This window comes from Oncorhynchus masou, chromosome 31 (genome assembly GCF_036934945.1).
Source record: "Oncorhynchus masou masou isolate Uvic2021 chromosome 31, UVic_Omas_1.1, whole genome shotgun sequence".
Classification (NCBI taxonomy): Eukaryota; Metazoa; Chordata; class Actinopteri; order Salmoniformes; family Salmonidae; genus Oncorhynchus; species Oncorhynchus masou.
Genome location: NC_088242.1, coordinates 33,356,042 through 33,369,169, shown reverse-complemented (window position 1 = coordinate 33,369,169; position 13,128 = coordinate 33,356,042). Strand labels below are relative to the sequence as shown.

The 13,128-nt window shown below is 40.5% G+C and overlaps 1 protein-coding gene across 1 annotated transcript; it reads left to right on the top strand.

Annotated features, from left to right (window-relative positions):
• Positions 1-374: 374 nt before the first annotated feature.
• On the top strand, positions 375-13,093 carry sgms1b (sphingomyelin synthase 1b). The gene is made up of 5 exons (XM_064950778.1): positions 375-1,202; positions 3,145-3,262; positions 10,056-10,209; positions 10,394-10,560; positions 10,691-13,093. The coding sequence occupies exons 1-5, from the start codon at positions 592-594 to the stop codon at positions 10,868-10,870; spliced, it is 1,230 nt and encodes a 409-aa protein (XP_064806850.1). The 5' UTR covers positions 375-591; the 3' UTR covers positions 10,871-13,093.
• The last annotated feature ends 35 nt before the right edge of the window (positions 13,094-13,128 follow it).

Sequence of the window (13,128 nt, the reverse complement as noted above, 5' to 3'; positions counted from 1 at the left end):
GTGTTTATGAAATAACTCTTGTACGTAGCTGTGGGCTACTTCCTCGCCGGAATGACCTTTAACGGATACTTGTGGCTTGTGTGCATACATTTCGAAATATGTTGAATGGGTGACGAATTTTAGTCCGCTCATTGAGTATTTTACTTTTACCATTATAACGTTTTTTATGTAAGAATATTATAATACTATACATTTTGTATAGTTACAATTATTTTCTTCTTTGAGTCATCACACTATTTAATAGATTTACATACAGTCTAGGATAGGCGTGATTGGTTGAGGGGAACATAAAGCCTAATATGTCAAAGTGATGCAAATTTATTTTGAATATTTATTAAAATGTTGTTGTTGTTTTTCTCCCATTTTACTACAAAAAGTCACTTCATCGAACAGCTGAAAATGCAATCCCACCTTGGTGGGTTAACCTCTAGATAAACCTGACTGGATACTCCATTTGTCGGCAGCACCAAATGTGCTTACCACATGATGTGTGACTTCAGGAGGGCTCAGGATTTGTTAGTGTAAACACCTCTGGACTCTCCCTCCATTGTTTCTCCTTCTGTTTGCAATGCGTACGCCACAGGGTCTGACATGAAGAAAGTGGTCCATTGGTCAACGAAGGACGTGCTCCTGTGGCTGACTGATGTGGGAATGCAGGAATACTCCGAGGCCTTACGTCACCTGAACGGCAAGGGCCTCATGCAGCTCTCTAAAGCGGACTTCCAGACGGCTCCTCTGGCCCTTGTCACCTTGGACGGAGGCAGACAGCTCCTGGACAAGATGGAGACTCTCAGGATAGAGCACCACATTGAAACGCATAAAAACAGGCATGCCAACGGACACGCCATCTTGGCTGTCAACAGTGAGGTTAATGGGAACAAGCCCAAGAGGAATGGTGTGGTCAATGAGTTCCACAAGGAGTGGATCCAGATCCCCATGCCTGAGATCACCCACTCTCCGTTTCCTGAGGAGTGGGGGAAGACGGGCGTGGCTTTTGTCTACGCCACGGTCTGCTTCATCTTCACCACCATTATGATCTCCGTGGTCCACGAACGTGTGCCTGCCAAGGAGGCCACACCACCCCTACCAGACAAGTTCTTTGACTTTTTCGGGCGAGTAGACTGGGCTTTTTCTATATGCGAAATCAACGGCTTGATACTGATCGTCCTGTGGCTTCTACAGTGGGCAATGTTAAAATATAGGTAAATGACCAAGATATGCTACAGTAATTCATAACGACTTGAATTATAACATCCATAACTTATTGAATGATCCACTCCATGTTAAAGGATGTTCTGTAATGTTTAAGGCTGTGGCGGTCATTACATTTGGCCATGCAAATGACTGCCGGTCTCATAGTAATTATCTGTTAATTAACATCAACACGTTTAGCATCTCCAGGCATCCACACATAGGCCTACAAGCCTCATACAAGCTTGCCTTTGGAACATCTACATTTCTAAAAAGTATAATACATCAATTTAATATACACCATCACAATAAATCCATTATTTATTTTAGGCAGGTCTAAAGAAACATTATATGAAGATTTGTTTCTCTCCAGAAAAACAGAATATGAGATGGCCTACTATGTTATCTGGCTATGCGTCATGCCGTAGGCTTTAAGCTAGTTCATTTAGCAGACAAGATATGCTTATAAGTCCCGTGCCATTATTTTACATGATGTGATTTTATAGAAAGGAGAATATATTTGAACTTAGCTGAATAAAATAGAAATTATATTTATCCCGTTCTGGATCGAGTGCGCATATGAAGTTCCTATGTTGAGCGTTTAAGTGATCATTTGAAACAGGTCCTATATGCTTGATTTTGAGTTATTTGGCAACTTGTGAATGAGACAAACCTTACAATGTCTTAGAAATCATACATATATGGGCTGCGTAATGTGACTTTAGGCTATTGATGATATGAGAAAGTTGCAACAAAAGCTTGCCTCAGGCTGCACACGCTGTTCTCTCATCAAGTGATCATATTTTCACCCATCATACTATTCTCAATTTAATCTTGTCTTTACTAATATGTAAAATTAGTTCAGGTCAGGGGAAAAAAGACATATCATCTGTATGCACTCGAATAGCGAATGGAGGCAGCTTTCCCGCAGTTCGTTTTTCAATCATGCCGGGTAGGCGCTTCTGGTTTTATAGGGGAGCATGGAGAATGTGCTTAATATTAGCAGAAATATATATATATATATATATATATATATATATATAGTAGCAGCTGGGATCCTCCTCTTTTTAGTGGTAAAAACTAAACATTAACTTCAACTCTCTGTGCGCTCGAGAAATGAGATGGAAATGCATGGTGGTGAGATTCTGTAGCTAAAGGTAATGTCAGCAGCCTATTACTAGGCTATTCAAAATCAAATACACATTCACTGTAATTGTAGGCTCACTCTGTAAGCCGCCCTGCACAATCAATGAACCAACATTATCGCCTAGGCCTATATGTAATCTCCCAGACTTATGGATAGAATGTTTTGAGTGTAGCATAAGGTAACCAGACCATCCAGTATGCATAATAATACAGTCCACACTCAAAGAAGAATATTTTGGACTATAGACTAGACCAATTATGTACCAAAGACATCTTAAGTATGCAGTAGGATATTAGGCTATGTATTGTATAACGGCACGATCATCATTTGAATTATTCCGGGGGTTTTCAGGCTTGGGCTCATATAGGTCTAAGCATATTCACAAGTTATACCTTCATAAGCATTCACCTTCGAATTTAGTTGTGTTAGGCTTTAAAACAACATACACAACAATCACGTTTTCTACTCAGTTCCAACCTGTAGTTGAACTTCTTCAAATTGATTAATCATTGTGAAGTGTGTTTTAAAATCACAATACTGTTTTGATTGTAAGTGTTTGATGCAATTTTTGATTTCAGAGTGGTTAGAGGGACAACAGAGCACTGAGTTACATTTGGGTAGTACAAACGCATGTCCAGAGAGCATAATAGGATGTTGCCATGACTCAACGGTCATGTGGAATTTTACTGCGGTCATGACTCTCGACTGCCGGTGTGGCGGTAATACGTTCACCGCAACAGCCCCTAGTAGTGTGCTGGTTAAGCACTCCAGTCTTGATTCTTTATGTGCAACGTTCTCATCCTCAGGTCCATCGTTGGTCGGCGGTTCTTTTTCATCATTGGCACACTCTACCTCTACAGGTGTATCACCATGTACATCACCACACTCCCCGTGCCAGGGATGCATTTCAAGTGCTCTCCTAAGGTACTTACCACCCCTCCCTGGGCTCAGAAACATGCCATATTTGTTGCATTTTTCTATTATGCAAAAACATAGCATACTAAGTTACACGACTGTGTCTTATGTCTTAGAGAGAGGAACTGCCTCATTTCTTTGACTTGCTCCTCAGGAAATGCTTGCAGAAGTGACAGAAGCCAAACGCGTGTTGTGTTGAGGATGTGGTTTGATGTGGGTGTTTCTTGGGTGTGTCCTTGCCACCACCAAGACACACCCATATGTCAGAACCTTGCCCGTATCTGTTTTCCCCCACTCAATCACAACAAACTAATCTCCTGCAGTTTGAGTTCAATAACTACAGGTAGATGTATGGTGACTTGCTGAATTTATGTAGATGTTCTAAACTAAGTGTTTTGATAACTTTCAAATGTAGTAATACTGTAGAAGCAGTGTTTTGATAATATATCAATGTGCGCCTTTCATTGTCATTCCCAGCTGATACAGATACTGTGCCTATTGGCATTTTGTCTGGTGGTAATGGAGCTACCTTGGCAAACATGTTAGAGTGGTCATATCTTTCTGTGTGGTGTCCCGTATACAACAGGAGTTCCCTGATCCTGGTACAGAATACCCAAGGTTTTTCCTTCCCCACCTTGGCTGATATCATCAATTCAATAATAAAAAGACAATACAAGTGAAAGTTGTCTAGTAAAATCTTATGCTGAGTACCAGGGCTCTCCATTCAGAGACATCCGTATCAAGCCATTCTGTCAGTCTGGACTTGATCACATCATCTTGCAAGTCTCCATGTGCTGGCTCCATAGATGCATCTGTGAACACATACACACATAGTCACTGTTCTATAACCAATGGCAGTTAGGATAGGTGATATCTGACAAACAAACATATACTATGTTGTAATTTGAACAGGTCAGACTTAACCTACCTAATTCTGGCGCCCCATTAATGGGCATGACAGCGTAGATCAGCTCCTGGCCCATGACAGTATAGATCAGCTCCAGGCCCATGACAGCGTAGGTCAGCTCCTGGCCCCTCATCAAAGACACTGGTCAGTCACACACACACAGCATTGAGTACGTTATCAATGGTGGTTATGATTAGCATGGTGGAACCAACCTGATCTCTGAATTCACCTTTCTATTTCACTTCAGATATCATGATATGTGAATTGAAATAGAATGTCGATCAGGCTGGTTCCACCAGGCTAGGTCATGAAGGTGAATTGGGACAAAACTCAAAACTGTTTTGACCTTTGACTAGGTCAAATGTCACCAACCTGATTCAAGTGTCCTCCCTGTTCCATTTATAGGAATGCTCACAGAGAGGGCATGTCTGCGTGATGCTGAGGGTCCTCTTGCTGGTCTTCTCTATGTTGCATGTTAGGCTGCAAACTGGATATCTCCGAAACAATTACAGCAGGCAATCCTTACAAACAATGTACTTCCTCATCTTATGAGGTGGTGTGGTAAATAGCATTTTGTTATAAGAAAGGACAAAGCTTTTTGATAATCCAATTCACATCCAAAATGATTACTACATGTATCTGCTTGGCTGGGAAATTAATTTATCAAACCGGGTATTTTTTTTACTTTTCACGGAACTCTCATTACTTTTGATGAAGCTGTCTGTGTCATCAATGAAGTAACTCGGGTCAAGCTACAAAGTAATACAGGCCCCCTATTTCTAAAATGTTTCTTCTTAAAATGTGTTAAACCCTAACCCTTAACCACACCGCTAATCTTATGCCTAACCTTAAATTAAGACCAAAAAGCACATTTTTGTTTCAAAACATTTTTTACTTTTTAACTGTGGTAACTAATGGAAACCCTAATTTTATGCTTTACAGATGCATTAGACTGACTGTAGCTCCAGATTGGATTAGATTCAGGCTGGCAATGCCATTACAGTTCTTGATTCTTGTTCACTTTATTAGTCAGACTCAGATATTAGTTGGCTACTACCATACCTGCAGCCATTATTTCATTTTGCCCTAGTTGGACTGGGGTGCTCAGGAGTATTTCTGTCTGTAATAAAGCCCTTTTGTAGGGAGAAACCTAATTCTAAAACCTAAGTCATTATATTCCAATATCTGGTTATACTCACCACCACTGGTCGTTATACACCGGAGCCCCATTCAAAGGGCGGATTCGATCATGCTGGGACCGTTCTATGGCCCATGACTGGTTGAAGTCAGAAATTTCCATACACTAAGGTTGGAGTCATTAAAACACGTTTTTCAAGCGCTCCACACAAACTATACTGTTTTTCAACCGCTCCACACAAACTATACTGTTTTTCAAGCGCTCCACACAAACTATACTGTTTTTCAACCGCTCCACACAAACTATACTGTTTTTCAACCGCTCCACACAAACTATACTGTTTTTCAACCGCTCCACACAAACTATACTGTTTTTCAAGCGCTCCACACAAACTATACTGTTTTTCAACCGCTCCACACAAACTATACTGTTTTTCAACCGCTCCACACAAACTATACTGTTTTTCAACCGCTCCACACAAACTATACTGTTTTTCAACCGCTCCACACAAACTATACTGTTTTTCAAGCGCTCCACACAAACTACCGTTTTTCAAGCGCTCCACACAAACTATACTGTTTTTCAACCGCTCCACACAAACTATACTGTTTTTCAACCGCTCCACACAAACTATACTGTTTTTCAACCGCTCCACACAAACTATACTGTTTTTCAACCGCTCCACACAAACTATACTGTTTTTCAACCGCTCCACACAAACTATACTGTTTTTCAACCGCTCCACACAAACTATACTGTTTTTCAAGCGCTCCACACAAACTATACTGTTTTTCAACCGCTCCACACAACTATACCGTATTTCAACCGCTCCACAAAAACTATAGTTTTGGCAAGTCATCTACTTGGTGCATGACACAAGTAATTTTTACAAAAATGGTTTACAGACAGATTATTTCACTTATAATTCACTGTATCACAACTCCAGTGGGTCAGAAGTCTACATACACTAAGTTGACTGTGCCTTTAAACAGCTTGGAAAATTCCAGAAAATTATGTCATGGCTTTAGAAGCTTCTGATAGACTAATTGATATCATTTGAGTCAATTGGAGGTGTATTTGTGGATGTATTTCAAGGTCTCCCTTCAAACTCAGTGCCTCTTTGCTTGACATCATGGGGAAATCAAAATAAATCAGCCAAGACCTCAGAAAAAATTTGTGTAGACCTCCACAAGTCTGGTTCATCCTTGGGAGCAATTCCCAAGCGCCTGAAGGTACCGCGCTCATCTGTACAAACAATAGCACGCAAGTATAAACACCATGGGACCACGCAGCCGTCATACCACTCAGGAAGGAGACGCGTTCTGTCTCCTAGAGATGAACGTACTTTGGTGCGAAAAGTGCAAATCAATCCCAGAACAACAGCAAAGGAGCTTGTGAAGATGCTGGAGGAAACAGGTACAAAAGTATCTCTATTCACAGTAAAACGAGTCCTTTATCGACATAACCTGAAAGGCCGCTCAGCAAGGAAGAAGCCACTGCTCCAAAACTGTCATAAAAAAAGACAGACTATGGTTTGCAACTGCACATGGGGACAAAGATTGTACTTTTTGGAGAAATGTCCTCTGGTCTGATGAAACAAAAATATAACTCTTTGGATATAATGACCATCGTTATGTTTGGAGGAAAAAGGGGGATGCTTCCAAGCCGAAGAACACCATCCGTGAAGCACGGGGGTGGCAGCATCATGTTGTGGGGGTGCTTTGCTGCAGGAGGGAGGAGGAACATTTTGTGGATATATTGAAGCAACATATCAAAATCAGTCAGGAAGTTAAAAGCTTGGTCGCAACTGAGTCTTCCAAATGGACAATGACCCCAAGCATACTTCCAAAGTTGTGGCAAAATGGCTTAAGGACAACAATGTCAAGGTATTGGAGTGGCCATCACCAAGCCCTGACCTGGATCCTGTAGACAATGTGTGGGCAGAACTGAAAAAGCGTGTGCGAGCAAGGAGGCCTACAAACCTGACTCAGTTACACCAGCTCTGTCAGGAGGAATGGGCCGAAATCCACCCAACTTATTGTGGGATGCTTTTGGAAGGCTACCCTAAATGTTTGAACCAAGTTAAACAATTTAAAGGCAATGCTACCAAATACTAACTGAGTGTATGTAAACTTCTGAAAGAAATAAAAGCTGAAATAAATAATTCTCTCTACTATTATTCTGACATTTCACATTCTTAAAATAAAGTGGTGATCCTAACCGACCTAAGACAGGGAATTTTTACTAGGATTAAATGTCAGGAATTGTGAAAAACTCAATTTAAATGTTTTTGGCTAAGGTCTATGTAAACTTCCGACTTCAACTGTAAATAAAAATACTTTAAAGTACTACTTAAGTAGTTTTTTTTCAGTCTCTGTACTTCACTTTGTTATTTATATTTTTGACTACTTTTACTTCACTCCATTCCTTAAGAAAATATTGTACTTTTTACTCCATACATTATTCTCGACACCCAAAAGTACCTGTTACATTTTGAACGCTTAGCAGGACAGGAAAATAGTCAAAAACACGCACTTATCAACCGAACATCCCTGGTCATCCCTACTGCCTCTGATAGGGCGGACTCACTAACCTCAAATGCTTTGTTTGTAAATTATGTCTGAGTGTTGGAGTATGTCCCTTGCTTTCCCGAAAAAAGAAAAAAAAAGAAATGGTGCTTAATATAAGGAATTAGACATTATTTATACTTTTGATACTTAAGTATATTTTAAACCAAATACTTTTAGACTTTTATTCAAGTAGAATTTTACTGGTTGACTTTTACTTGAGTCATTTTCTATGAAGGTATCTTTACTTTTACTCAAGTATGACAGTTGGGTACCTTTTCCACCTCTGCCGTGACGTGAATGGTGGAAAAAGAGGTGAGGGAGGACTGCCCTTCTCAAATTGAACAGTAATCTGCGCCACTCGGTCATGTTGGCTGCATGGTGAATTGTTCAGAAACAAGTTTAGAGCAAAGTTATTGGTCATTCAAATCACCTTCGCGGAGGTGATTTAAAGGAGTTGAGAAAGCAAGTGATGCTAATTAAGATATAGTAGTGGATTCACCACAGCCTGTAGTAGATGTCTGCTGCCAGTCAAAAGATACTCTGTGTTAAAAGAGTGGATTTATAAACTTTACGTCTCAAAGAAGTCAAAGAAACATTATTGTGGCTCCAGCAGAATTTTTTTGGGGGGACTCAAGGATTTTGCATCTGAAGATGTGCAAGCGGTACTAGAGCCGGAAGATGGCCTGCCCTCCCAGGCTCTTCTTGAGTCTGTGTAGGGATCAGATCTATTTAGATTTTTAACGGAACAGTTGTTTGGTTTATTTTCTTTTTTCTTTTGTACATCCAACATAGTAGGTGGCGGGCTGCACACTAAATTGTGCGAATGCCAATATACCATAGAATCATTCTAAGTGACTACTGCTTGGAAAATATGTTGTTTTTTTCCAACTATAAAAAAGTATGTTTTTTGTAGGACAAGGATTGTCCTGACTTTCAATAATGGCTTCACCTTGCTTTTCTGGTTGGCTGTCAAGTTTCACCATCCAATTATTTTAGATCAATAGGAGAGCAAGTTTCACCATGGCACGACTGTAGCGATATGTTGACACATGATAATTATTAGAATATGGCAAATATTAGTCAATTATTGCATTCTATCCATGCTGGCCTTCGCAAACTACCTGAGACATGAAACAAATAGGTGGGATGGCATAGGCTTCAGGCTGTCGCCCTTTTATTAGGCCTCATGCGCAATTTGCCTAAATGGGTATTGGGAACACTTCAACCACTTTTTTTTTATTAGACACTAGGTTCAATTGTTTGTTTCTTTTGTTACATCTAACCATTTTTATCGACAAAAGCTAGTTAAATGGAAATGCACGGTGGCATGCAATTGTCGCGTTTATTTTCCATGCAAACTTTCTAAATGTCGACAACAAATTCACTGGACAAGTTAATAGCTAGTGTCGGTTAAAAAAGAACTGGAGATGTTCTCACATTAAACGAAAACAGACAATGTATACCTCTTTGGAGGGTTTTATTTTTGTTTGTGGCAACGTTGGTCACATTTTAATGGATAGTGGACGGCATTTGTCAATATGACTGTAGACCCATTTCTTCAGCAGTTTCGCCTCAGCCATGCTGTAGTAAAAGCTGATCTACTGTATGCCCTCCCATTAAGACGTCAATATATCTGCAGTCAATGTTTGGAACGGTTTCGAGACTCAACGGCTGAAAATTTTGGGGGGACTGCACATGATGACTTCGCCTACTGTGGCAAACCTCAATGCTCCCGACCGTTAGCACGTTTGTTCAGTGATATCACGAAGCAGTGGTGAATCAGTGTGTTCCTCATGAGAGTTCCCCCCCCCCCTAAAGTTAGTGTGAGTCATACAGTATAAGCCTAGTGAACATGGTAGGGGGTGAGTCTAACTATAATTTCCTGTGAATCTAACTATAATTAGCGATACTGTTGAAACCGTTTGGCTAGGGGCCAGCGTCACTGACTGGAGGCCTTCTTTTAACTTAGTCTCATCATATATGATCAGCTTCTAATCATCAGAACAGGTTTAACATAATTAGTTCAGTTCACACTCCTAAATAGTAGGCTAAACACTTCCCCTTTGGCCCCTTACACAGATACAAATGTTACTGTATTGTTGTTGAGTAAGTCTAAGTTCATGTGCTTATGCCTTTCTGGAGCACACTATCTTCACATACTTTTGTGATGTTTCCTTCCTGTTGTAGCTGTTTGGTGACTGGGCATCCCAAATGAGCCGAGTGATGAAGATGATTGCAGGAGGAGGCCTGACCATCACTGGCTCCCACCACATGTGTGGGGACTACCTTTACAGTGGCCACACAGTCATGCTGACTCTCATCTATCTCTTCATTAAAGAGTGTAAGTAGGCTACACAAAACTACTGCATAGCCTCTCTTAGTAAAAACCTGTCTATAATGTTGATTTTGGAGCAATGGAGACACCTGGTGGTATATTGTAAGAACGATTCAATCTGATATCTGACTGTTGAAAAAACACGTTTGATTGGTCGCATGAAATAAAAGGTATTTTCTGTTTCTCACAGATTCCCCCAAAAAGTTATGGTGGTACCACTGGATCTGCTGGCTGCTCTGTGCTGTGGGACTCTTCTGCATTCTCCTGGCTCATGACCACTACTCTATAGACGTGGCGGTGGCTTACTTCATCACCACACGCCTATTCTGGTGGTACCACACCATGGCCAACCAGCAAGTAAGTCTATATTTGGTCACACTTACTAGTGGAATAACCAATGTGATTACCCTATAATGGACTAATATTACTTGTATGTTCAACAATTATGGAATGGTGTTATTCATGAACATTTTTATTTGTTTCACAGAAGCTAAAGGAATCATCGCAGATCAACTTTTTCTCAAGGGTGTGGTGGTACCAATTTTTCCAGTACCTTGAACAGAATGTCACAGGCATTGTCCCTCGGAACTACCAGATGCCGCTGTCATGGCGACCGGCCCAGTGGAGTCAAGTGAAGTACAGCCGGATCGACACTGCGTGCCCATGACAGGAGGAACTGACCCCCCCCCCCCTACACTCCTGAAAGTGCCATATCTAATCACAAGAAGATGCTATATCAGTCAAACTCCGTAGCTGTTCCATTTCCCTTTTCTCCTGTAACGCCCACTCCAGTCCAACTGGCTAGCACTGTGACCAACCATCGTTTCAGCCAAAACATTTCACAAGGGTTTCCAGTGAGTGGATCGCAAGCATTTTCATTGGCAGGTCCAGATCTAGTTCAGTTAACAATAGCACATGTAACTGTTGGTCAACGCCAATATCTCTCTCTGTAATTGTTACAGATACTCTGTTGCTGAAATTGAACGAAACAATCATGTTTGTCACGGCATTTGGGCTGACCCAAATGTTTAGTCTTTCATGCTCAAATGTTTTACCAGGTTTTGGTTCAAAGACGTGCTGTAGCGTTGAGAACTGGCCGGCCATGAAGCAAGAGGCGCTTTTTGTAGTGCAAACCATTTTCTAAGTATATGAACAACGTGGTCTCAGAACATTTCGTATTATTCTGTACGTAAGTCCAAGACACTCCATTTAGTATGCTATTTTACGTTTCATATGGTATGCATTCTTTTGTGGATGTTCGTCATCCATTTCGTATTATGTTATGAATTACAATTTGTATGAGATGCTAGAAATTACATTTCGTATGATATGTTACAAATTATAATTCGTATAATATCTTACGAATTTAAATTTGTATAATATGTTATGAATTTGCTAAATATATTGTAATGACCTGACTAGATCATAAAGGAACAATTGTCCAGACAGAGGCTTGAGTTTGCGAATTGACGGTTTATTAAACCAACTTTACACAGGCTACTGTTAGGGCCGTAGCACACGCCAAAAAGATAACAGATAACCCATAAGCCAATCGTGACCTTCTCTTGGGCAGCCCAGACGTAAGAGAGAGAATAAAGGTTGAACCTGGTCTTCCAATGCTCACCCCCCTGCCCAACCCCCCTCCACGCCACTCCGCCAACCACCAGGATGCCCGGCATCAGAACATTCCAGGCATTCCCGTGATTGGCAGATAGCAGGTTGACTGACATGTCGGACCCCGCGAACACCGGGTACTGGTCAGTACAACACAACCACATCCTAGCCTAAGACATAACACACAGCTGTCTGTGCGGGTCGCTACACAATGATATGTTACGAATTCCAATTAGTTGTGGATAACGTTAGCTAGGTGGCAAGGTTGCTAACGCTACAGTTAGCTAGCTGGCTAACGTTAGCTAAGCTAGAGGTTAAGGTTTGGGATAGGGTTAAGAGTTAGGTTAAAGGGTTAGGGGAAAGGTTAGCTAACATGCAAAGTAGCTAAAAAGTAGTAAGTACTTGCAAAGTTGCTAATTAACTAGAATGCTAAAGTTGTCTGTGATGAGACTAAATAAAACACGTAATGCTAGATGTTCAGCAACCACTAATTTCAGTGTCCCAGATTTACATTTACTATGTCACGTCTAGTCTGAGACTAGTCTAATATAACAGATTTATTTTTCAAATTAATGCTTTAGATTGCTACAGTTGGGAGACAAAAGAAAGTGAAAAGGAGATAAGATTTAGGAACAATGTTCCTCAGTGCCTTTCTTGTTATGATTGTATAGTAAGTATAGCAGTGTCCTCACTAATGTATTCATGTTGAATTGAATGACCGTTTTAAAGTTATACATCAGTATTTAGACTGGAACAGGTAGGACGATGCTTGAATGATCCTGACGCTGATCACCGATATAGCACACACACACTTGAACAATTAAGACTCCATTACATTTTTCACCTTGTTTCTGAATGTAAAGATTCATGTAATTATTTGAATCCTGTCAGTGTCTTTCCAAGGCAATCATGTTTGAAAAAATAAATCCTGACTCACTTCTTATTTTCTATTGATTTATTTATTACATTGATTATTGCTCTTGTTTTTCTCTGTTAGGGGAATATTAGACTATGTCATGTAATTTCTTGCCTATTATGCCAAATAGTTGCATTGTGTGGACTGTCCCTTGACCAAATTGTAGGTCAGTGTGATGGAGAGAGGTTAACACAGTGAAGTTTTATTGAGGGGTCATGACAATGTCTCTGCTTACTGATGAAGGCTGAACCAAATGCCCCTCTCCTCAAATGAAATGTATACCTCAGAACTGTCCTGTGAACCACCCAATGGGAAGAGCTGATTGTGGTGTAACCATGGGAAAAATGTATCGATAGGAAATAAATCATATTTAGCACACTTAATCTGTGATTGTT